At 49.5% G+C, this 23,530-nt stretch overlaps 2 protein-coding genes across 3 annotated transcripts in view; one reads left to right on the top strand and one right to left on the bottom strand.

Moving 5' to 3' along the window:
* The window catches only part of UBE2F (ubiquitin conjugating enzyme E2 F (putative)), a 92,963-nt gene extending 88,271 nt beyond the window's left edge, over nt 1-4,692 (top strand). For both annotated transcript variants that reach the window (XM_082483918.1, XM_082483920.1), the window contains one exon: nt 3,270-4,692. In XM_082483918.1, coding sequence (XP_082340044.1) covers nt 3,270-3,320 — 51 coding nt within the window. In that variant the 3' untranslated portion in view covers nt 3,321-4,692. The remainder of the gene's footprint in view (nt 1-3,269) is intronic.
* Nucleotides 4,693-5,756: 1,064 nt separating this feature from the next.
* RAMP1 (receptor activity modifying protein 1) overlaps nt 5,757-23,530 on the bottom strand; it is a 31,855-nt gene continuing 14,081 nt past the window's right edge. The window contains exons 2-3 of the mRNA XM_082483921.1: nt 18,462-18,600; nt 5,757-7,217 (exon numbers count right to left, since the gene is read on the bottom strand). Of these exons, the coding sequence (XP_082340047.1) occupies nt 6,962-7,217; nt 18,462-18,600 (395 nt within the window). The 3' untranslated portion in view covers nt 5,757-6,961. The remainder of the gene's footprint in view (nt 7,218-18,461; nt 18,601-23,530) is intronic.

Below are 23,530 nucleotides of genomic sequence, written 5' to 3' on the forward strand. Positions count from 1 at the left end.
GGAGCTTTCCTTCTCTGCTGACGTCCTGTTTCAGTTAAGTCAGTGCCGAGAGTCCATCTTCCCATTTAAAAACTTTATGAAGGTACTGGTGAAAAAGCGGAGGGTGCTCTGAGCTGCCTGTACTGTACTTAGATGTTGTAGATACAGCAAAGATGCAGATCGCCCTATTGCATGTCCAGTGGTGTTTCTTGGCCCAATTTCTTTTAGTGACCTGTCTCAGAGAATCACAAGAGTAGGAGAGTCCAAATGGCTTCATGTATCACATGCGGTGTTGTGACCAATGTGCCCTGATGTTGTGTGTGCCCAAGAACAGGCTGACAGTGAGTGTTGCTGCTGAGAGTGATCAGTCCATAATACTGGGAATATCCACCATAACCAGTAAGAGGTTTGCAGCATTGTTTGCCATTAGGAGTAATTATTCGAGTTTGCATTGAGGTAGTCCACAACACACCGGACCCAAAAAGAAATCTGAAAGGTCCCTTTTCTTTGTGTGATATTTTAACAGGCTCAAGCTACCTAGAGAATCTTCTTGCCCAAGGCAGCCTGAGATCTAGGAACCACTCTAATGGACATGTTGTAAACACTTTAATGTGTTACTTGACTACCTGAACTGTTGTCAAAGGATTGAAGTTTTTCATTGCCTGGTATCTGAAATCTTACTTAAAATGAAGATGGTGTTAGGTCTGTAGTGTTAGTTTCTTAGCACATTTAACATAGGATTGTATGGAGCATGGAAATGGGTATGTTTGCAGCAGAGTTAAAAAGTCACTACACAGAATATTGCCTTTTGCAGGTGCCCTATTATACCAAAATAGCTGCTCCTTTCTCCTAAAGTGCAGGCAGCCCGTCTCTGAGGAGGAAAGGGATTTTTGCAACTAAAGAGTTGGTTTCTGTTAGCAGTCAGTCATTGCAGGGCTGCTCTCCACACCTGGGCTCCTACTGCCCAATGCCAAGGTGTCAAGCATCTTACAATGATTTCCTGTAATGGATGCTTGTAACTTATGCTCTCTGCTTTTATTTCTTCCAAAGCACAGATCTGTACCCTTCTTGAGAAGAGCCATTAGTGGTGGGTGTTTTTTTCCCTAAAGTGCATTTATATTTTTGTTTTCACAGCTATGATATTTTTGGCCTTAAACTGTGCTTCAGACTTCTTTGAGATTCAGAGCACTTTGTGTATTGTTCATGGACATCTCTGTGATGCACTTCATCAGTTGGAAAATGAAATCACAGACAATGTTTCTGGTGGATTATAGTTCTTCTTTGATCCCTGATTTGGGACTTTAACCATGAGATAACCTTTATCCTTTTGCTGGTAGAAAACTCCAGTGGCAGAAAACCAAACCATCATAAAGGGAGCTGATCAGGAAGTGTTTAAAGTGTGGTGTTGGAGCCAAGGAAATATCAATGCATTCCAAGGCTAACTATAGCAAAAAGGCTATATTACTGCTTTATTCTGGTGTGATGTGATGTCTAGCAAAAGTTTTAGTAGCATTGTATAGCTAAATGCTGATCAAGACATGGGGGGAAATACAATCTTTTTTTAAAAAAAGGTGGACACACAGCTGGTGTAGTCAAGCTAGCAGCAGGCAAAGTTAGCTTGGGGAGGGGATATTTTAGCTTTGATGATTTCTATTTCTATTTTAAGTATCTCACTGTATATTTCAAAATTCAGAACGGGTTACGGCATGCCCCTGCTTGGGAAGACAGCTTTCTCCCTGTTTTTAAAACAAGCTCACAGCTAAAAGCAACTAATTGCTACTTTTCAGACTTCTTAGTAGTATTGGTACAAAGTCATGGTGCATATTGCGATGCTCACCTTTTATCTACTGTTAACAAAAAAGGCCTGATATTAAAGTCCTTGAGCAATGAAAGGCTATTATTTACAGGGGGCATTAAATTCATGAACTGCTGCTCTGTCTGTAAACTTGATTTTATTTAGCTCTTTGCTGAGTGGACTGTACCAGAACACTTAGTGTGCGTTTGAAGGGCATCATTTTATGTATCAGCAAACCTGTAGTCGCTCTTTGTGACAAGGTATGTTGTTTAAAGTGGGAGTGTGCCTTGCTGTGATCCCTCAGGTCATGGCAGTGAGACTTTGTGCCTTTCCTAGTAAAAGCAGTGCCTTGGCTTGGTGGGCAGAGGATTTCAGTGCTTCCATGGCCCCTGCTCTCCAGGTAGTTCCAGCGTACCAGGACACTGCATATAAAACCTCTTCATCTGTTGTGTGCATTGTTTTTATTTTAATTTTTTAACAGACATGAGGACATTAATTTCCTGCTTTTGTACGCTAACCAGCACACAAAACTGGGAGGTGGAAATCAAGCAAGATGCACTTGAAACCCCCACTTGAATCTGGAGCATGGGGCACTCAGAGCATGTGTGTGTTGCACATATTTAACAACAGGCTGTAAGCGCGCGTGGCAAGGTTCAGACTCAGAATAACATTGCAGGAGTGTAGCATCTGGCTGACAACCCGGCTTGGACAAGAATCAAATCAGGAAAGTATATTGGGATTTCATTCAGCATCTCCATGCTTTATAGAGATAAACCATCAGAAATCTGTGCTTTTCCATAGATAGAGGTTATATAATAGTCCCGTAGGTTTTCTGTGGAGGGCTATAGGTATAAGTGTGTTCCCTCTGAACGACTTTAAAAAATGACTGACTTGGATGATGAATTTTTAATTCTCTAGGCTATAATAAATGACAAAAAAAAAAAAGGCAGTGATTGATTTAGCTTAATTATGTGCGAGCTGCGATATTGTGCAGTTAGTAGGGGGAGGCCAGAATGAGTATTTGGGACAGAGCTGCCTTACGGTGTGCAGCTTTTGTAACAGTTCCTGCCGAAGCAGGAACCTTACCTTATCTGGTAAGGACAGCTTCCCTTGCTTCTCTAAAACCATGGCCAGATCTTCACTGTGCAGCATGTGCCACTAGCTGGGGCCTGGCCTCCCAGCACTGGCGACCTGTCAGACACGCTCTGTTTGCACCTATGCTGATAGCTGGCGATGGCAAACTCTTTGTTCAGTTCAGTCCCCAGAGGAGATACCTGGTGGAGTGCAGACATCTGCTTACAAGGACTCAAGCGGTCACCTCAGTTCTCATACGCTGCGTTGGAAGCGTGTGCTGGGTCTCAGGGACAGCAGCAGGCCTTTCACTAGATGGAAATTTGACCCTACTGGTGCTAATTTGGGAATCCACCACCACCATAGTCCTACACGAGTCCCACTCTGACATGCTTGGGGTAATTCTGACTGTGCTTTCCTTTAGGAGGACTTTCGGAATAAAGTTGAAGATTACATTAAGCGCTATGCGAGATGATGAAGGGAGATGGATGGCAGAACCATGGCTTCCATACTAGAGTTGTCCTTAACTTCAACAACAACAACAACAACAACAACAACAACAAAAAAACCAGCCCGGATTGTACTAGTCCTGTGTCCATGTTGTACTGAAGAAGAAAACTAACTTCATAACTTGTCCATGTTAAAAGGAGAGCTCAGCATAAATACAGCAAGAAATTGTGTATGTTGGTTGAAAAAGTTGTTTGCTTACTTTTAAAAATGTTTACTCTTCTGAACTGTACTGTATATCCTGTTGATGAGATATGCTTGAGAAGTTAAAAGAAATCACTATTGAAATTGTAATTACACTTTTTTTTAACTCTTGCCTAGTTTGGAGGGGGGAATGAAGAAAAAAAAAAAAAAAACAACCTAAAAACAACAGAAAAGGTGGCGTGTTTTTGGAACACTTCAAGTTGGCAATAAAATGGTCTCCTGTGAACCAAATCACAATACTGTTGCCTTTGAGCAGAAACAATACGAGCCTTTTCAAAGAGTCATTCAGCTAAGGCTTAGAGCTTGCCAGAATGCAAGTGCTAAATGAAATTCTACTTCTGATATTGAAATTCTTGATGATATTTAATGTAAGTCCATTTTTGTCACACGTTTGGAACTTTTACATTGTTATTTTCAGCTCCAGTTTGGGCCACAGTATTTTTTTTTTCTATTCATTGTGTGAAGTAGTTAAAAGAAATATAGGCTAATCTGTAACTTAATTCAATGTGTAGTATTAGTAAATTTATATATATATAATATATATTATATATTTCTGTGAAAATTTAATGAAAGGGAGATTTTTTTTTTAAGAAATCTGCCTTTGGCTTTCTGATCTGGATGGGGTGAGGGAGCATCAGACGCTGTTCGATCTGATGAAAGTAAATTCAAGCACCGTTACCTGGAGAATGCCTAATTGTGTTCTTCAAACTTCTGCACTGAAAGTGGATGACTAATAACGCAGCTGAGAATAATAATGCACTGCACCCTCTTTTAAACACTCGTGCGTGCCTGGCTTTTTGGTAATTTGAAAGGATATGATGCTATAATTGCCTTTTCTGTAAGTAGCTGTATATCAAACGTAGTATGTGCAAGCAGAGATCCTTCAGAAGAGAATAGCATGTACCTCAGGAATCACTTCAGAGTAAATGCCGTGAGAAGTCTGCTGCCTGTCGTGTGCCAGAACTCCCCGCTGCTCGCCCACTGACCCTGGGGACGCCCGGGGCTGCCGAGCTGGGGGGCATTGGCAGAGCCTCAGAGACGTTTTGCTCATGGGATCATGCAGAGGAGGTGCAATGGAACCAATGCAAGCTTTTATAAATAGATAAACCATAGAAATAAATGTTCGTGTGGTTTCATATGGAGCAAGTGTGTGTGTAACGCTCAGGCGTTGACTGTTGTTTTTTTTATCCCCCTGAATGATTATGCTTTGTTACTTCCTCTGCAGACACTGAAGGACACCAAAATTGCCTCCATCATTAGCATGGCAGAGCTGGCTTGCCAATTTTAACCACAGTTCAGCCTTGCTTGTTAAGTTTTCCCTGTGCCTTTTCCCTTACAGTTTCGCAGGCTCCTGTAGGCATTACTGATGGTCTGGGAAAGCAGGGACATGAAATGCAGAAATTGGCATGCAGGAGGAGAGCCATCGTGAGCCTCATCTTTGGCTAATATTGCCACTGTGTATATTTAAAATGAAGCATGGACTGGGATATTATTTTAAGCAGGCAACTGCCGTGAGGCATCTTTGCTGCCAAAATAGTAATGCTGGGGAAGGTAAGGAATAAAGCACTCATGAAAGTAGAAAGGCTGGAAAATATGTCCAGTTTTTGTGTATTGAATCAGAAGGATTCTGTTATTTTCAAGAGGAAAATGTTGAACCCATTTGCTTTAACGATGAGTGCTCCTTGCTTTAGTTGCACCCTGGTACCATTATCACCTTCCATCCTTCAGCAAAGGGGGGTAGAAGTCCGTTTCTTGGGCTGTCACCCATGCCTGGCTCCCCAGTCTTGCCTGGAAGCCACTGCAGATGCTGCCAGGGCAGAGCAAATAGAGGCTGCTGCTACAGAGAGCCAGGAAAAAGCTGTGTCAGAAGGTGCAGCAGGTTTGGGGTACCAGCAGCCTGTGTGAGCACAGAGCTAGAGCTGCAGTCATCAAAGCCAGTCCCCACGTCCCAGTACAGTCCTGCTGTATAATCCCTTTGCTGTGTTTTTGCTTACCTAGAGGAGATGGGCAGAATATTCAAGTTGGGATACTGTTAACTACTGTACAAGAAGGCTTAAGCATCAGTTTCTTCCCATCCAGAACACATGCAGGCAAAATGTTGCTCCTCATGTTGCCCATTAGCTCACAGTCCAGGAAAACAAACTGAATTATTTCTTCCTGAACATAAGAAGCTGGGAGCTTTTCTCAATATACAGATGTATATTTATTTTCATATGTATTTATATAGATTATATATAGATAGATATTTGTATAGATGCAACTAATCTATACTCTTTCCAGCCACCCTCAATTTCCACCTCTCACTGAAGCACTAAGTTGGGGTGCCATGGTGGGCACAGTTCACTGCATATGGCCAAAATACTCCTACAGAAATCTCATGGGGAGCTTGTCGCTATCCTGCACTCTCATGGACCCCCTGCCATGGCTGAAGGCAAACTATCCTGTACGTCCCAAACCGTCACCTTCTCCTGTGGCCAGTCAGTGGATGGAGGCTGATCAGCAAATAGCGCTTGTGCAGGAATTGGCTTCTCTATCTCCCACGCAGCTTTTGGAACAACCTGCTGCTTTTTTCTTGTGGGCTTTTGGTTTTGCTTTTTTATCAGAGCCAGTGCCAAGGATTCGCACCAGAGATAGGCACCTGGTTTATTTCTGTGTTTATTTATTTATGTAGGAAAAGCACCTTATTCCCCTTGCTCATTAACCCAGGGTACTGCCAAGGCCACCACCGGTGCCACCGCTGATTTTCACCCATTGCTCCCCACCTCCCAGGCAAAACCCACCCCATGCAGGCCTTGGCCTTGCGCTGGGGGCCAGGGAAGGAGATGCCTTTCCGGGGGGGAGGGAGAGGTAAAAAGAGAAAGCTGTGACGGTTTCATCACCCAGGGTTGCACCCAGACCTGCTGTCCTTGTGGTTGCGCACACCAGCACCCCCCCGAACACTGTGCCAGCACCGCAGGGCCAGCAGGATTTCAACCCCTCACCCCCTTTTCTTTTTTATTTTTTAAAAATTTTCCTCTTTTGGCAAAATGTGATGCTGTGGAGCACCAGGAGGGAAGCAGGTGGGAAAGATGGCGGCAGTGCTGATGCCTGAGGTGAGCCATGCTCCCTGGTACCCCAAGAGAGCTGCCTGCCACTGGGACAGCCAGCAGCAGCCTCACCAGTCACTGGCATTCCATATCGCCAAACGACCCCAGTCTTAAATGATGTATTTATTTGGAAACCGCTGGGTGAGTGGCATGTGCGCAGTGCGGAGGGTACTGGAAAAGGAGGAGCGGTGGCGTTACCGTCTCTGCCTCCCAGACTTGGTACCCCTGGGATGCTTCTTTGCCCAGGTCTTCCCAAAAATACATGTGCTTTTGGGGTGGGGACCGCTCATCCCTCCCCTGTGCCAGCGACAGGGTGCCCCTAGACGATGCCTTCGCTGCGTTTGCTCCTCCACACCACCAGCGCTGTCATCAGCAGGGTAACAAGGATGGGCAGAAGGATGAAGGGGCAGAGGATGCCGTTGGGGGGGTCATGCAGCGCCCGGCCAGAGGGGGAGCAGTTCTTGAAATACTGCCTGTGGACGGCCACGAAGAACTCATCCACCAGCCGGTTGGGCCAGTAGCAGTCGAGCCTCTCGGCAATCAGTGCCGTGCAGTTCGTCAGCTCCCCATAGGTGCTGCAACACAGACAAAGGCACCATCATTACATACTTTCTATTATAGATGTGTTTATCACTGTGGAGATCAGTGACGAGTGGTCGTTACTGGGACCGGTGCTGTTCAACATGTTTGTTGGTAACATGGACAGTGGGATTGAGTGCACCCTCAGCAAGTTTTCTGATGACACCAAGCTGTGTGGCGAGGTAGACACACTGGAGGGGAGGGATGCCATCCAGAAGGACGTGGACAGGCTGGAGAGGTGGGCCCAAGCCAACCTCATGCAGTTCAACAGGGCCAAGTGCAAGGTCCTACATCTGGGTCGGGGCAATCCCATGCACAAATACAGGCTGGGCAGAGAATGATGGATCAAGAGCAGCCCTGAGGAGAAGGACTTGGGGGTGCTGATTGATGAGAGCCTCAACGTGAGCCAACAGTGTGCGCTTGCAGCCCAGAAAGCCAACCGCATCCTGGGCTGCATCAAAAGAAGTGTGGCCAGCAGGTCAAGGGAGGTGATTCTTCCCTTTGCTCTGCTCTTGTGAGACCCCACCTGGAGTACTGCGTGCAGCTCTGCAGCCCCCAACACGGGAAAGACATGGACCTGTTGGAGCGGGTCCAGAGGAGGACCACAGAGATGATCAGGGGGCTGGAGCACCTCTCCTATGAGGACAGGCTGAGAGAGTTGGGGTTGTTCAGCCTGGAGAAGAGAAGGCTCCGGGGAGACCTTATTGCGGCCTTCCAGTACCTAAAGGGGGCCTACAGGAGAGCTGGGGAAGGACTTTTTACTAGGGCATGTAGTGATAGGACGAGGGGGAATAGCTTTAAACTGGAAGAAGGTAGATTTAGATTAGATATTAGGAAGAAATTTTTCAGTGTGAGGGTGGTAAGACACTGGAACAGATTGCCCAGAGAAGTTGTGGGAGCTCCATCCCTGGAGGTGTTTAAGGCCAGGTTGGATGGGGCTTTGAGCAACCTGGTCTAGTGGGAGGTGTCCCTGCCTATGGCAGCGGGGTTGGAACTAGATGATCTTCACGGTCCCTTCCAATCCAAACCATTCAATGATTCTATGATATGTTATTCGAGATTATCTGAGTTATTTGATTTTTTTTAGGTATTTTTTTGAGATTTTAGGTAGATAGGTATAAAAATATACGTGGGGATTTTAATTTCCAGCAGGTTTTGCCACTTTGAGCACACTTTAAGTGCTTACCCACAGCCAAAAGAACAAGGAGTTTTCATTTATAGAAGGAAATGACTAGCAGCAAGGTTTTTTTTGGGTTTGTGTTAATTTTTGCAGGATTTCATGGCCAGACCGGTGCTATTAGAAAACACCAATTGGACCCAAATAACTGTGTGGCACCTTTAGGCAAAGACCTTCAGGAAACCCACTGTGAGCCACAGAGCAGCTCGCCTGGCTGCTGGCTTGCAGGGCACCATCCTTGAGCTTGTGCAGGCTCAGCCAATAGGGGACAGAAATAAGTATATTAAATCGACTAACAATTCTTTTAATTCCCTAAAAATAAGGGCATTTTGAACCAACAGCATGCTTTTGAAGCTCATCTCTCTGCGATTTGCAGTGTCACGCTTTGCGGGTTTGCAGGACCACAACCCGTCCCACCTCCCACTAGCCAGCAAGTCCATTTTCTGAGGTTTTGGTTTTTTTTTTTCAAATATTGGGAAAACACAGAGCAGCGCTGAGCAAGAATCACCACAGGCAGAGGACAGCCCCTGTCTGTGCTGGTCCAACCACCCACCCTCTGGAAGGACAGGTATTACCATGTATTTCAAATCCTACCTGCTTTAAAACTGGCTATGCATAAAAAAAGGTATATATTCTTTTTTCCCCCCATCCCAGTTGATCATGGTTAATCCTAGAGAAGCAGAGCTAACCAAAACCCGACTATTCAATTAAAAACCCGCCTGGGGGAAGAAATGTTTCATAAGCAGCTTCTCAGCTACTCGCCGCAGCCTCTCTGCATCTCATCAGCTGGGTTTTTGGGCAGGCAGCGGTCGCCTTGCTGTGCCCATCGGCACATGGCAGCGCCGGAGGGAGGCCCTGCAGAGTCTGGTGATTTAATTAATGGGGCGCCTGGAGCTACTAAAAGCAGCTTCTGCTCAGCATCCCAATGTGCAAAATTACCATTTCCCGCCCATCAGCATCCTTAGCAGATCTTGGGAGCTAAAGCATCGTCAGGAACCAGAGGGAAAGAGTTAACAGAGAAGTGAATAAAAGCTATTTTTCAAACTGAAGCAGCTGGCTTAGCCCTTCCCCGCCTCGGAGCGCGCTTTCGTGCTGATAAATAGTTGCTCCCATCATTATACGTGGAGACATGCAAGTAACCAGAGCAAAATGTTGCCAGCAAATGAAAGGAAAAATTGTAATTGCACTTTGCACTTAGGCAGCATCCGCATTTCAGTGCTCAGATGGCTCTGTGCGCACTGACTGGGGAGAGGATGGACCCGAGGAGAGGAGCCAAGTGGCTACAGCCCCACAAGCAGCATAGGGGGGAAAGGAGGTGGCCATGGGGCTACGACTGTCTGTCCAGGTGTGAAGGAGGTCCTCCCATCCTGTAGAGGGTCTGCAGCTGTGGCTTAAGAGTCCTAAGTCTCTTGTCCCTTTTATTTTCACATCCCCTGTCTTCTTTAATGACACCCTGCTCTGGATGGGATCGAGTCCTCAGCAGGAGCAGGTGGCATCGCAGGCACTGCCACCCACTGGCCCCACACACCCCCAGTGCCCAGTGGGGAGCGAGCAGGAGGGGCCTGGATGGCAAAGAAAACATCTTCTGCAACAGCTAGAAGTGTAGAAGTGACATGGAGCGCTGCTAAGCTCTTGGCCAAGGGAAAGCAAGTCTGGATGCCCTTCAAGAGATGACTTTTTGCCCTTTGCTTACACAAAGAACTACTTGACCAGCCAACTAAAAGCAAAGCTGAACTCTCAACTGAATGCTTTAATATCTTCCACTTTATCTCATAGACCCTTGGCCATCCGTAGACATGAGCTGCCAATCACTGGCCGAGTCCATCCCTGCCAGCTGCGCAGGTCCTGAACTGCTGTGTCTCGCAGTGTTCAGGTGTTCAGAGAACAGTCCTGCGAGATTCCGTCCATATTCTGTCCTCACATGCAGAGCACCAAGACACATGCCATGGAGGACCTCCTCATTACAGGTGCACTGTAGAGGGCTGTCAAAGGGATCCATTTGCTGGGATATGGATAAACAAGACCAGTTGGAACCAGGCTGCTGCTTGCGATGCCTTGTCAGAAGGGATCACAATCCCACTGGAGAGCAGCAGTGTTGACGCCCGGGGCTGGGCATGCTCTTCCCTGCCATGGCCGTGGCAAACATTTGTCCCAGTGCATCTCCAAAGCAGCATCTGGTTCTCTCTCTCCACAAGCAGAGCCACGTTATTACATCAGCACTACACCAGTGTGGTCCCACCGGGGAATTCAGCACACGCTGATGGTGAAACCTCTTGGGGGAGGTTGTTTTGCTGCCCAGTACAAATGCTCTGCCCTCCCCTTGCCACCCACCTCCCACCCCACAGCCCAGCCCAGGAGGACAATGTCCCCCCACCATGCTCAGCCAGGCAAAGCTGAGCTGAGCTCCAGGAGCTGCAGGGATGATCACGCTATTTCTGGTGTCCAAAAAGAGGTGTAATCCTCAGTCTTAGAGTGAAAACTTTCTTTGGAGAGAAGGTAGAGTCGAGCTTTTGGCTTTCAGACAACCCTACAGCTCATTTGCAAGCCTCCATCTCCCAAAACACCATCTCCTCCAGCTGAGTGATGGCACAGACCTTCCAAAACAAAGCCTCTGGAGATTATATCCTTGCAAGTAGGGGAAAGGCATCGCCAAATTTCAGCTCCCTCGTCCAACGCCATGGAGGACCATGTGCTGTGCCGGGGATGGTGCCGGGGTCAGGGCGTTGCTGCCAGCTGCAGCCCAGGGAGGGACTGACCCCTATGCTGCCGCTGCAGCTGAAGCAAAATGCAATGTTGGTGACCGACACAGCTGCAGAAATAGGGTGGCATGGCATGCCACCGGCTCTGCCACCACGGCCCTGGACCGGGGGGAGCCACCAGGGCAGGCGGTGGGGGAAGAGAGGGGTTGGGTGTTTAGGGATCCCCCGCGGTGCATCTGGGACAACCCTGGAGAGGATGGTGAGGGACAGAAACTCAAGTCGGCGGCATCAGGGGTGTCTGGGGATTGCAATGCCTGGCAAAACACCCGGATGATTTTTTTCAGGGAAGGACCTAAGAGACCTGAGTGTCACCGACCCCAAATCAGACCCGAGGTGGGAGTGTGCTGAAAAATACTCGTGCCATGCATCCTCCCCTCCCTCACCCTGCAGACCAGGGGCTGGCTGCTCTCTACAAACAGCTGAGCAGGGCCTCCTTACAGCCATTACTGAAAGCAGACGGGCTAACCACCCCGGCCAGGCTTCCAACAAGCTCCGCAATGCCTCAGGTCGGAGTAAATAAGGAGGGAGAGAAGCCACTGGGCCACCAACCCGCACCATGGCATGTCCCCATGGCTTTGCAGAGCGGCCAGAGGATCTAAGGATGCGATAGCTAAGGATGGTTGTCCCTGACTTCCCAACCTGCCTGGGAGCAAGAGGTGTCTGAAGGAGCGGCTGTTTTTAATGATGTTTGCCAGGGGCTATGAATAGATGGCTGCAGCCCAAATCTATGCGCCATGGTCTGTTAATAACAGCCGAAAGCCAGGCTGCAAAACCCGGCTGGTAATGGAGGAGTTAGTTAGTTAAGATGATATTTGGAATTGGAGGATATGACAAAAGCCTCTCCGTCAGATGCCTCTGCCCCCCTGGGAAGGTATCTGGAATCTCTCTTTGCCTTTCACAAGGACCATCCAGTTCTATGTGCAGAAAAAGTCCTGGTCAGAGTACTCGGGCTGGTCCTGTTTTGCCCAACCCTGAGGAGAGCTCGGCAGCTTCAAGAAGAAGTGTTTCCAAGTCATGCTTCCTTTTCCCAATTGGGATCTTTCCTGGTGCCAAAAATTGCTGGCAGCCCAGCAAGGGCTCTCCCGGGAATGGCAGCTCTCGGGGGCTCGCCTGCACTTTGAGATGGAGACATGCCCGTATCTGGAGGAGTGCTGAGCATGGAGGGTGACCTTAGCTCCCCGTGACGGTCAGCGTGTCCCCCAGAGAGCACTAGACATGGCAGGGAGAGGGAAAGGAGAAGCAGTCTGCGCCCACTCCACCTCCTTCTTCCACCCCCTCCTCTCCCTTGGTTTTGCCTTAAATACCAGCATCTGAATTTAAAATCCTTAAAAATGCCTTAAAATACTAGATTTAATTACTAAAATAAATATTAAAAAATTGTGATTATTGAGCTGATGTCAGATAGCACCGGGAACAGGGCAGGTTTTCCCAAGCCATCCCACCACCACAGGCTGCAGGCAGGGAGAGCGGCAGGGAGAGAGGCAGCATACCCTGAAAAGTACGGCTTTGCTTAGTTCTAAATATTTTGTTTTCCCTACCCAATGTGAACTGCAATTAAAACTGTTTTCCTCGTCGCCATGGAAATGGTTTGGGTTTCAAAGATGCTGCAGCGGGAGGAGGCCGAGCATCGCGGGGACCACGTGGGGACGAACACCCGTGGGCAGGATGAGGATGGGGCTGAGCCACAGGTGGGAAGCCATCGAGGACTGATTTATGATTTGATGGGATCTGAATGCTTACATTCCTGTAAATCTTATGCAATGCCTCTGTTTTTTTACCACTGCAACCGAGACTGGAATTTGATCTCCTATTTATTCCTCGCCAGCTCCTTGGTATGGATGGTGTTACACTATGGATGCTGGTTGGGGTTCACAGGATCACCAGCTCTCCCTTTTGCCATGAGTATCGGGATTTTTTCCAATCCTCCCCAAATCCCTTGCTTCAGAAGGAAAACAAAACAAAAAAAAAACCAAACAAAACACATCACAAGGCTTTCCTTTCCTTTTGCTCTGGAAATGAAAAGAAAAAAATTATTCCTTCCTCTGCCAGGTTGCAGGGTGAGCCTGGAAACATGTTAAAGGGGTAGCCAGAAGGGATCTGACAACCTGAAGATAAATAAGTAGATAATGAGATAATAAGATAGCGGATCAATCTGTTGTCTGTGAGATAACAGATAAATAACCTCATGCCACGCTGCGAGTGTATTCACAGCTGTAAGAGCAGCCCCGCAGCGGGGCAGGGTACCAGGCGTGCCGGGCGCTGGCAGCATCCGCACAGTTCTGGACCCGGCTGCAGCTGTCAGACCGGCCGGCGAAACGCCACGCCGGTGAGCTCCTTCCCCGCAGGATGCCCACAGCAACGGGAAAGCATTCCCCGGAGATTTTTAAGCATGCCACAGGGCGGATATATTTGGGATGAAGGCGCCTGGCTCAGCTGGAGTGACACCCGCAGCTGCGGCACCGCTCAGCACAGCGAGCATCCCCCCGTCCTGCTCGCTGCTGCCCAGTGCGCCAATGCCATGCAAAAAACTGCTGTGCCAAGCCATGCCCTGGCCACGGCCCGCGGGCGTGCCAAAACCTTGCACGAAAAATATCTACAAGTCATCGGCTCCTGCTGATGCATTCATGGGCAGCAGCCGGCCGCCCGGCCCCCCATAGCTGCCACAGCTCTGCCAGCAGTGCTCTGCATCCCCCAAAATAGTTGCCCCGCTGATGAATCTGGACCTGGAATCAAAATAGCCAAGTTGATCTTTGGGATAATTAGTTATGCACAGCTGAGCTCCCAGTCAAAGCAGCTCAGCCACCACCACGAAGCCGAGGAGACCACGATGCAGCTCCAGCTTTAAATAACGGGGTAGCTGCAAGCCCTGGAAAACTAAACACCAGGGTGCTTGGTTGGAATTGCTCTCTGGTCAGAGATCCACGGGGCAACACCACGGAGGGGCTGTAGAGACCAGCTTGCAGCATGGGAGTGGGTAGGTGGGCAGCTCACCCAGCAGGCACCGGCACGCACGGGTCCAGCAGGAGCATCGGAGGCCAGGCCAGATCACTTGTCCTTTGGGGAGGAAGGGAGGGAAGGAAACCAGATGACCCAAGGGAAAACACCTCTCAGAGCAGCCCTTCTCCCCTCCCAGGAGACAGAATTCATGGTGAACTTCTGGAACTAATTATTTTATTAAAAACCACCTGGCATCTCATTCCTGAAGCGTGTAGTGGCTCACACAAGTTCTCCTGCTACACGATTTTGCATATCAAAACCCATCAACTTTCCCCAAATAAGTACGGCTAAGAAAGCCAGCAGAGCTCAATGGTGTTGGACGAACCTTCTCAGAGAGTTGGTGCTTGTTCACATGGTCCAAGCCCAACCTCAGCAAACACTCCTGGTCCAGAGAGACCCCTCCGTTACATCTGAGTGCAGCAGTACCTGCGATGCAAGAGCTCGGTTAATACTTCTGAGGGTAAGATGGGAGGATAATCTGCAACCTATAAATAGGACCAATAAACCACAATTACAAACTCTGCTGAGACAATTCATTTATCCAGATGTTCCCATCATGTCATTCTCAATTGAGCAGTAAATGATGGGCCTAATGGGCATTTCTCCGCTAAATGCTGCAGATGAGAAATCACAGCTCCAAACCCAATGCTGCTGACGGTACAGGAGCTGTCAGAGGCAAAACCTTCTTCAAAAATTTCTCATTCTTGTTTCAGACAGGTTTTAAGCATCAAAATTCCGCAGTTTGGGGGAAGATACGGAGAGGAGATGAGGCTCTAGGCAGGTGTTTTATTTCTATTTCTTCATCAAGTCCTTTCCACTAAAGCCAGAGGGGCGACCAGCCAGCCTACGCCACCCCCTGTCTGCTCCTGCTGGGACATCTCCTTAAAGTACTTTTTCTTCTAAAAAGGGATGGTGAGTCCCATGCACACCCAGGGAGCAGGGGTGTCGAGCAAGGTGGCCACCTGAAACCCATATCCCTGCAGAGCGAGTACATTTACAGCAGTAGCTGAGCTATTTCTACCTGATTTTCCCAGTGTCCTGAGGGCGCAGGAGGATCAGAGGAATGTCATCTCTTAAATAACCCGAGCCTTGTGTTTGCACGGAGCAAATGGACTCACACAATCAAATTAAACACTGCAAGTTTATCAACATTTCCTCCAAGTGCCCCAAGGATAACAAGTTTAGGAGAAGCTATTTAGAAAAAAAAAAAAAGAAAAAAAAAAAAAAAAGAGGACAGCAGAGATAAAGAACAAGCTCTTTAATACACCTCTGCTTCCTGTGCAATGGCTTCACTGATGGCCTGGAGGAGGGGATGGATTGCAGCTCATCAAGCTCGCAGATAGCATCAAACCAGGACCAAAAGCAAAGTCCGGCCCCTGGGACACACTCAGCCCCGGCACAGGGACAGCCTGGGTTGGGGACAGCTCTGCTGGGATGGCCCCAGGGCTGGGAACTCACCCCCAGCACGGCCAGGAGACCCAGGGAGGTGGTTATCCCCTTCTGCCATTCACCACATCTGGATGCTGCCTCCAAAAGTGTCAACAGAGGTGGACAGGTCCCGCGGAGACCCCCAAAGCAGCTGGGGGCTGGAGCAACAGCAGCAGCCCTGGACATTTTTGAGGACCTGATGAGGTTTCTCAGAACCAGAAAACCTCCCACAGTCTTTCCACTCTCTATTCTTCCCCTCCATTTTGTCACTGATAAAGGGGAAGGAAAACCCAAGCTGTCCTTTTCAAACACTATCTATCCATATATGTATGTCTGTTTACATACACAAATATATATATATATTAATTTGGCGCAGAAGAAAGGGCCATGAAGCAGGAAATCAACCAAAATCTTACAAAAACTCTAATTTTTGTGCAAAACACTCATGGCATACGGCAACATCTGCTCGCCATTTCCAACTGACCTCAATCCCCTTCCTGTGTCTCAAGAGCTCATTTTTGTCCACTGCTTCATTTTCCCGGAGAAAAGCCATGGCACAGCAATGCTGTACGATGTGGAAAGCCAGCTCACAGTGGAGAATGGGTTTTTATTTTCTCTTTTCAGCTCCTCACGCCAACATACAGACGCCCTTGACTGCTCTTTGCAACTTCAGTCAAAACCGTCTCGCCAGGAGAACAATTTATGCCATGATGGTACTGAAAAATTCAGCTCTGCTGATTATAACTAGGAAAGAGCTAACCCAAAGAAAGCATAATTCAGGCGGTTTGCAATAAAAAGAACCCAAAAGGAATGACAAAAAAAAAGCCAAAAGCAAATCCATAGAGCAGCATGTTCCCCAAATGCAACATCCCTGCTCTCCCTGGTGCTGCTTCATTAAGTAGGGTTCTCTTATCACCCTCATTATCCCCCCAAGGATGCCGCCGGGCGCTCCACCAGGAAAGCAGAGCACATGTCCGCTTCTCCTAAGTCATAAATCACCGCTAATTCTCTGACACTGATTACAAACAGGAGACTTAGCAGAAGACTGCCATGCTGTACCATGCCAGCCTCTCCCTCTAGTTGCTAACAAAAATCAACATGCAACTTTTGGAAGTAGCGGGTGAGCCAGCAGGTCCAGTGGGATGGACTGGGATTTTCTCAGAGACGGTGTGAGGGCATCTCAGTAAGTTACGGGGTTTTCAAGCTGAGTTAAGGCATTTTGGACTGTCTGGAGAACCTGAGTGCTGAGAAAAATCTCATGGAAAATATGTCATCAAGCAGTGAGTCACCAGAAGAGGTAATGGAGCCGTGACAGGGATCCCAATCTACTGCCTTATTAACACATTTGGCAGCCAGCATATAGCAGATAGCTGTGGTCTTCTCCTATTGAAGCTCCACCACTGCAGTATGTGGTTTCTTCATACATACATAACTGTGTGGAGCAAGACGGCCATCCTTATTTCCATACACTGCTTAGGTTGGGCTCCTTGAAAGCCCATTTTATCACAGAATGGCTGAGGTTGGAGAGGACCTCTGGAGGTCACTTCATCTTGTGCAAATGCCCCTGCTCAAGCAGGGCCACCTGGAGTTGGCTGCTCATGACCATGTCCAGATGGGTTTTGAGTATCTCCAAGGATGGAGACTCCACAACGTCCCCAGGTGACCACTGCCAGTGCTTGGTCACCCTCACAGTGAAAAAGTGTTTCCGGATGTCCAGATGGAACCTCCCATGCTTCAGTTTGTGCCCATTGCCTCTGGTCCTGTCATTGGGCACCACTGAGAAGAGCCTGGTGCTGTCCTCTTTGCACTCTCCCTTCAGATATTTATGTACCTTAACAAGATCCCCTGAGCCTTCTCTTGTCCAGGCTGAACAGCCCCAGCTCTCTCATCCTTTCCTTGCAGGAGACATACCCCAGTCCCTTCATCATCTTTGTGGTCCTTCATTGGACTCTCTCCAGTATGTCCATATCTCTCTCGCACTGGACCCAGAAATCCAGGGATGGCCTCACCAGTGCTGCGTAGAGGGGAAGGATCACCTGCCTTGGCCTGCTGGAAACCTCCTAATGCAGCCCCAGATACCATTCTTGGGCACAAGGGCATGTTTCTCAAGTTCAACTTGGCGTCCAACAAGACCCCCAGAGCCTTTTCTGCTGAGCTGCTTTCCAGCTGGACAGTCCCCAGCATATACTGGTGCCTGGGGTTGTTCCTCCCCAGGTGCAGGACTTTGCCCTTCCCCTTGTTGAACTTCATGAGGTTCACATCAGCCCATTTCTCTAGCCTGCCGAGGTGCCTTTTGATGGCAGCACAACCCTCTGGTGCGTCAGCCGCTCCTCCCAGTTTGGTGTCATCTGCAAACTTGCTGAGGGTACGCTCTGCCCCATCACCCAGACTGTTAAGGAGAAGTTTAAGCAGGACTGGATCCAGCACTGACCCCTGGGGTACACCGCTAGTTTCTGCCCTCCAATTAGTCTTTGTCCAATGATCACCACCCTCTGGGCCCGGCTGTTCAGCCAGTTTTCATTGTGTGCTCATCCAGCCCACACTTCATCAACTTGTCTGTGAGCATCTTATAGGAGACAGTGTCAAAAGCCCCACTGAAGTCCAGGTAGACAATGTCCACTGCTCCCCCCCTCTAAGCCCACCTCGTGGCCCCTCCATAAGCCTGGTCGCTTGTGGAGGATCAGGAAGCCCTTTCAGCTGGACCCAGCAGGGATGGAGCCAGGGCAGCATCAGCAGCAAAGCAGAGTGAAACGGCACATTTGTTTCTCCCTCATGAAGTAAAACCCACCACTGACCTCCTTACACCCCAAAATCAAAGATGGGTCCAGGTGGTTCAGGGATGCCAGGGAGGGAGGGGTGAGCAGAGGGACCTCACTTACCCCACCGTCTCATCCCAGTCGCACCAGAGCCGCTGACCAATGCCCTCCATGCTGAGCTGGAACTGCTTCAGGCAGTAGTGCCGGATCATCCAGCCATAGTCCGCCTCCTGGCACGCTGTCGCCGCGATGAAGTGATGGGCTGGAAGACAGACGAGGGGCGAGCTGGGTTAGGCTCTGCCGCAGTGGGTCATGGCACAACGACAGCGCCTTCACCCCCACTACACAGTCCCCTCGCAGCTTGTCACGCAGAGGACATCTGCCAAAGCAAAGCTGGCCATCAAAGCAACCCCACTCTCAACCAGCTTCTTCAAAAACTCCTTCTCAGGGTTTTATTTCCCTCTTCACATCCCTCTGACCCTGCAGCATCGTCCTCCGTCAACCTCTCAAGTGCTTGACGCTAGACAAATCAATTATTCAAAATATGCCAGGTAAGTCATAAATAAGTAAGGACGCAGATTTATTCTCTGCTGATCACCTGACACACATCTTTGGACTTAAAGTTCCCAGTTTTTCAGTTTACAAAAAGTAAGGGTGTGGAGGAAGCTGGGGAATAACCCCACAGCTCCCAGCCAGATCCCTGCTGCTGCTGAGCAGAGGACCCCTTAAAAATCACCTGCGCAGTGCCACACTTGGAAGCAAGTATCCATCTCCGATGGAGAGCAGGGACAAGTGCGGTGACATTCATCTCTGGCTGCATGGCGCTGATTTAATTCATCTCTGGGTACACGTCCCCGCTACATGGCGCCTTCTGGTTTGGGACCAGAGAGGGAAGAGACGCTGCTTATGTCCCTACAAGTTTGTGACCAATTAGTGCAGTTCTGGTGGCGAATGGAAAGGCAAAATGACAGTAACGCTACAAAGCGAAGAGGGAGCAGGCTCGAAGACAAAAAAACTTTGGAGGAATGACTTACTGAGCCTGGCTATAAATAATACCTTTCCCTTGGTCCCGAAGTGCCAGCTATGCCTTTGCAGCTCCTGGAGTACATTGCAGGCAGGCACCGCATACCAGCTCTATTTTTTGCTACACACGAATAACTCTGAGAAAAAAAAAAAAGTAGGGCTTTATTTTTATTTTTGTCTTATTTTTTAACAAAACAGAAATCGGCTCCTTATTTAGCGGTCTGCGTGTGCAAGCCATGGGACATCGACGGCGGCTCCTGCCTGGGGGATGCCTTCCTTGAGCCGGACCTCTGCAGCCCCCAAATCCTCAGAGCGCTTAGGTACCAGCATCCTGCAGCAATGGGAGGAACTTGGGACCCGCTGGGCTATTTGGGTGCCGAGGGGCCCCCTGACCCTGGGGCAAAGCTTCTGGACGGCTGCAGCGCTCCCACGCTGCCTCCCACCGCGGCAGCCGCTTCGGTCCAGCTCGAGATGAGGCACTGTGAATTATCAAGCCAAGGGAAGGGAGTTAAGGAGCGTTAAACCCTCACTGTTGCAGTAATAAAACCGAGTTTATCGCAATCTAAAGCTCTCCCCAACTGACACCACCCGGGGGCTCACCCTACAGCACCTGCGCAACACCGCCTCAGCCAGAGACAAGCCCTGCTCTGAAATGGGAAGGTTTGGGATGCTGAAGCAGAGCGCCGAGCAAGGAGGAGGAGGAGGGAAGGTGCAATCATTTTACATGACAGCTGGACTGCAAATCTCAGTCCGGGCAGGCTCAGGGATGATTGACGGCTGGGAGGCTTTCCTCCTCTTCCCATCCCTTCAAATCTGGATGAATCAGGTGGACAAGTGACACGGCTGAGCGAGCACCAGCAGCCAAGGGGGAGGTTCAGGTGCCACCCCGAGGGGTCACCCCTCGGAGAAGACTGTGCACCAGACTGCGAAGGACAAGCACCCCGCAAACATTATGTCCATCATGTGGCCGGACAAACAGCTTGCAGAGAAAGCGCCGCCGGCGAACGCATGGAGTGCGGCGCAGGGGAGAGATGCAAGAGGGGAGAAAGGAGAGCAGGGGAGGCGAACAGATTAAAAAGCAGCCGGAGGAGCAGCCAAGGGGAATGAGGCGAAAAGGAGGAAATGGAGCCAGGCAGAAATGAGTGAGACACACAAAGCACAGAGAGAAATTGAGGAAGACAAAGCCGCTTTAAGAAATTCAAGAGCGATACAGCATGAGAAGAAAAAGCAGAAGTTAACTGAGCACCGCCAGGCTGCCCTTCGCCTGCCTTCACTCCCCCCCACTCCCAATCAGCACGCATGAGCACAGAGACAAGTCATCACTGGTACCATAAAAACAACTATCCTTAGAGATGCCCAAAGATTTTCTGATGACCGCCCATCTACTCCTGCAGAACAGACCTAGAGGAAAACACCTTAACAGGCAGCTCCACCTTGAGTGGAGAGAGAAGAAACACTAAATAAACCACGGGGACGAAGCAGCTGAGAACCGCAAACTGGCTGCAATGCCTGCTTGAGTGGCTGCAAGCCATGTGTATCTGGTAGTCAGCATGAAAACGAGCCAAACTGTTAAAAGAAAAAAAAAAAAACAACCAACAAACCAAACCAAGTGAAAACAAAAACCCAGGGAGCTCTAAGCACTTGCCAATCAAAGCAGCTCAAAAGACACTGCTGGTTCGGATGCGGCTGTGGGCTGAGTACAGGTGGGCAGCCAGGAGAGAGCCAGCGCACGGGTTTCGTCATCCCTGAGCGTGTGACTCGCACGCACGCACTTTGATCCTGCCTCTTGTCTCAGCTCTGAAGGTCCTTTGCAGGCACGTCACCACCTTTCTTCTCCCCCACCCCGGCAGCTCTTCGCAATGTTCTCCAGGAGCTCTGCTTTCCCCACGAGGACTTGCCTTCTGCAGTGGTGAGCACTGCAGATGCCGACAGCCAAGGCTTGGCTGGGTAACCCCAAGGGGCAGCGCAGAGACCGTGCTCATGGAAGACGTCTCCCCCACCACATCTCCCATAACTACATCTGGCGTCTGTCTGCAAATCCTTTTCCCTGGGGGACTGGGGAAACCAGACCCATCCACCAGTGACCGAGACATTTCACAATGGCATTAGATTTTTAACATGGTGAAGGGCTCTTTTGTTTTACACATCAGAGGCAAAGAGCATCCAAGAGGAGCAAGGCTCAACAGAGCCTGTTGTGTAAATGCTGCAAAGACGAAGCTGGGCATGGCAAGACCGAAAAGCTCTTTTGTTTTCAGCTGGCCGGGGGAAACTAGCTTTAGCTTTAAATGCACATTTTAAGGTCAAAGTGAGGAGAAGCTCCTGCCACGTTTCTACACGGTCCTCACTTAAACCCACGGATATTTCCCTGCTGCTTCCCAGATTTCCCCCAAAGCCACGTTTATCGACACGTCAGGCTGGGGCGGGCTCAGGGTTTGTAACAACAGGGGGGAAAAAAGCAGGGAGGGATTTTTTTTCCTCCTGGCTCTCATTCCAGAAGGTTTTCCTTCCCCCCTCAGCCCTGCTGACAGAGGAGGCATAAGTCAGCTGCAGGGAGCTGTAAGTAACTGAGCTCCAGCGCGGTCACGTCTCTGTACTTAACAGCATCCATTTGTGAAGGCTGAATGGAGCTGCTTAAATGAGCTCCAAAACCCGACTATACCGAGGCTGAGCTGCCTCCAAGAGTTCCCCTCAGAGTTCCTCCCTCCCCTTCCCCGCGCTCCCCTTCCCTTGGGAAAAACGGCATCGGGAGCTGCAGAAACACAGTGGTCCCCTGGGAACATCCCACCGGAACCATGTGGTACCTCCAAAGCCCCGCTTGGTCTTTAGGTGCCACCTAGACATGGAGCAGGGGGTTATCTCTGTCTTTGCCGCCTCTCCCCAGCCCATCCATCCATCTAGGTGATACCACTGCGAGCCGTCAAAAATTACGCCTTGCAGCACACGTGCACTCTGTCTCCTGCATGCAAAGATGTCTTCTGCTGGAAGGAGGCACCATCTGACATGGTGTTACCTCAGAGCAAGGACGCACGCGACTGTTGATGAACGCCCTTCCCTGCCAAGTGGAGCACTGATTGTTTGATAAAAGGCAACTTTAAGGATCCTTATTTTGCCTCCTCACAGGGAAGGTCAGGACAGCAGCGGTGAGGAAGTGATTAGAGGGAAGGCTTTTTCAGGCATCCCAGATTCTCTTGATTGCCCTGGGATTGATGTCCCGGAGAGTCCCAGCAAATGTCTACCAGAGCTCAGCTTCCTGAGGGTTAGCTGCAAAAAACCCAAGTCACTCATGTATTTCAGCAGAAAAACAGTGTTGGCCCTGAATTGTTACAAAAATTTCAGGAAAATCACTGGACTTGCTTCCATTGCACTTACAGCTGGGGTTTGGGCCAGAGCTCTGGGCTCACAGCTCTAGAAAACAACTTGGTGGACACCACCTGCTCCTCCTGCCACTGTTGCAGAGCCCATGCACTTGCCATGGTGACGGTTCACCAGCAGAAAGCCCTGAGCTTTCTCTGTCAGAAAAGTGTTGCATTTCACATCACTGTCCCCCTGCAGAAGTTTTCAGTCCCTGGCCATTTTCTCCTCAGTTTTCTGGGTCTTCTTGGGCTCATCTTGCTGGGATGTGTGGCTAACCCCAGGGGGAGGAGGAGTCAGAGAGGACTGCGGAGCCTGAGAACAGATGAACGTTTCAGGCTGGCATGGCACAGGAGGTCAAAGCGATGCCAGCGCTAACGGACCTAGTTCCCAGGCATCATGACGGAGCCTGTCAGCATTTTTTGCAAGCCTCGCCATCCCGGCCCTCTGCCATTTGGCCTCTGGATGCTGCCCATGACGCGTGCACGCTGGAAATATATGGAGACTTTGGAGCAGTGAGTCCCAAGTCTCATTTCTGGGGAGATCCCACCAAGGTGGACTCACATGCCACGTCCTTCTGGGCTTGCTGGGTTTCTCCAGATGCAGCTGGGGCAGTACCAAGCCATCAGCCACCTGGCTCCTGCAGATGAAAGCTACTCACTCAGTGCCTAGACTGTACCCCCAGTTTGCAGTCTCATCCAAGAATGAGGCTCTCGATGGAGGCTCTTATACAGGATGGCAACTGGAGACACCCTAATTTGTGAACCCTTTCAGTGGCACCCACTGGGTGCTGTTGGAGGGGCTGCCAGACCCACCCA

Source organism: Vanellus vanellus, assembly GCF_965231255.1.
Source record: "Vanellus vanellus genome assembly, chromosome: 5".
Taxonomy (NCBI): domain Eukaryota; kingdom Metazoa; phylum Chordata; class Aves; order Charadriiformes; family Charadriidae; genus Vanellus; species Vanellus vanellus.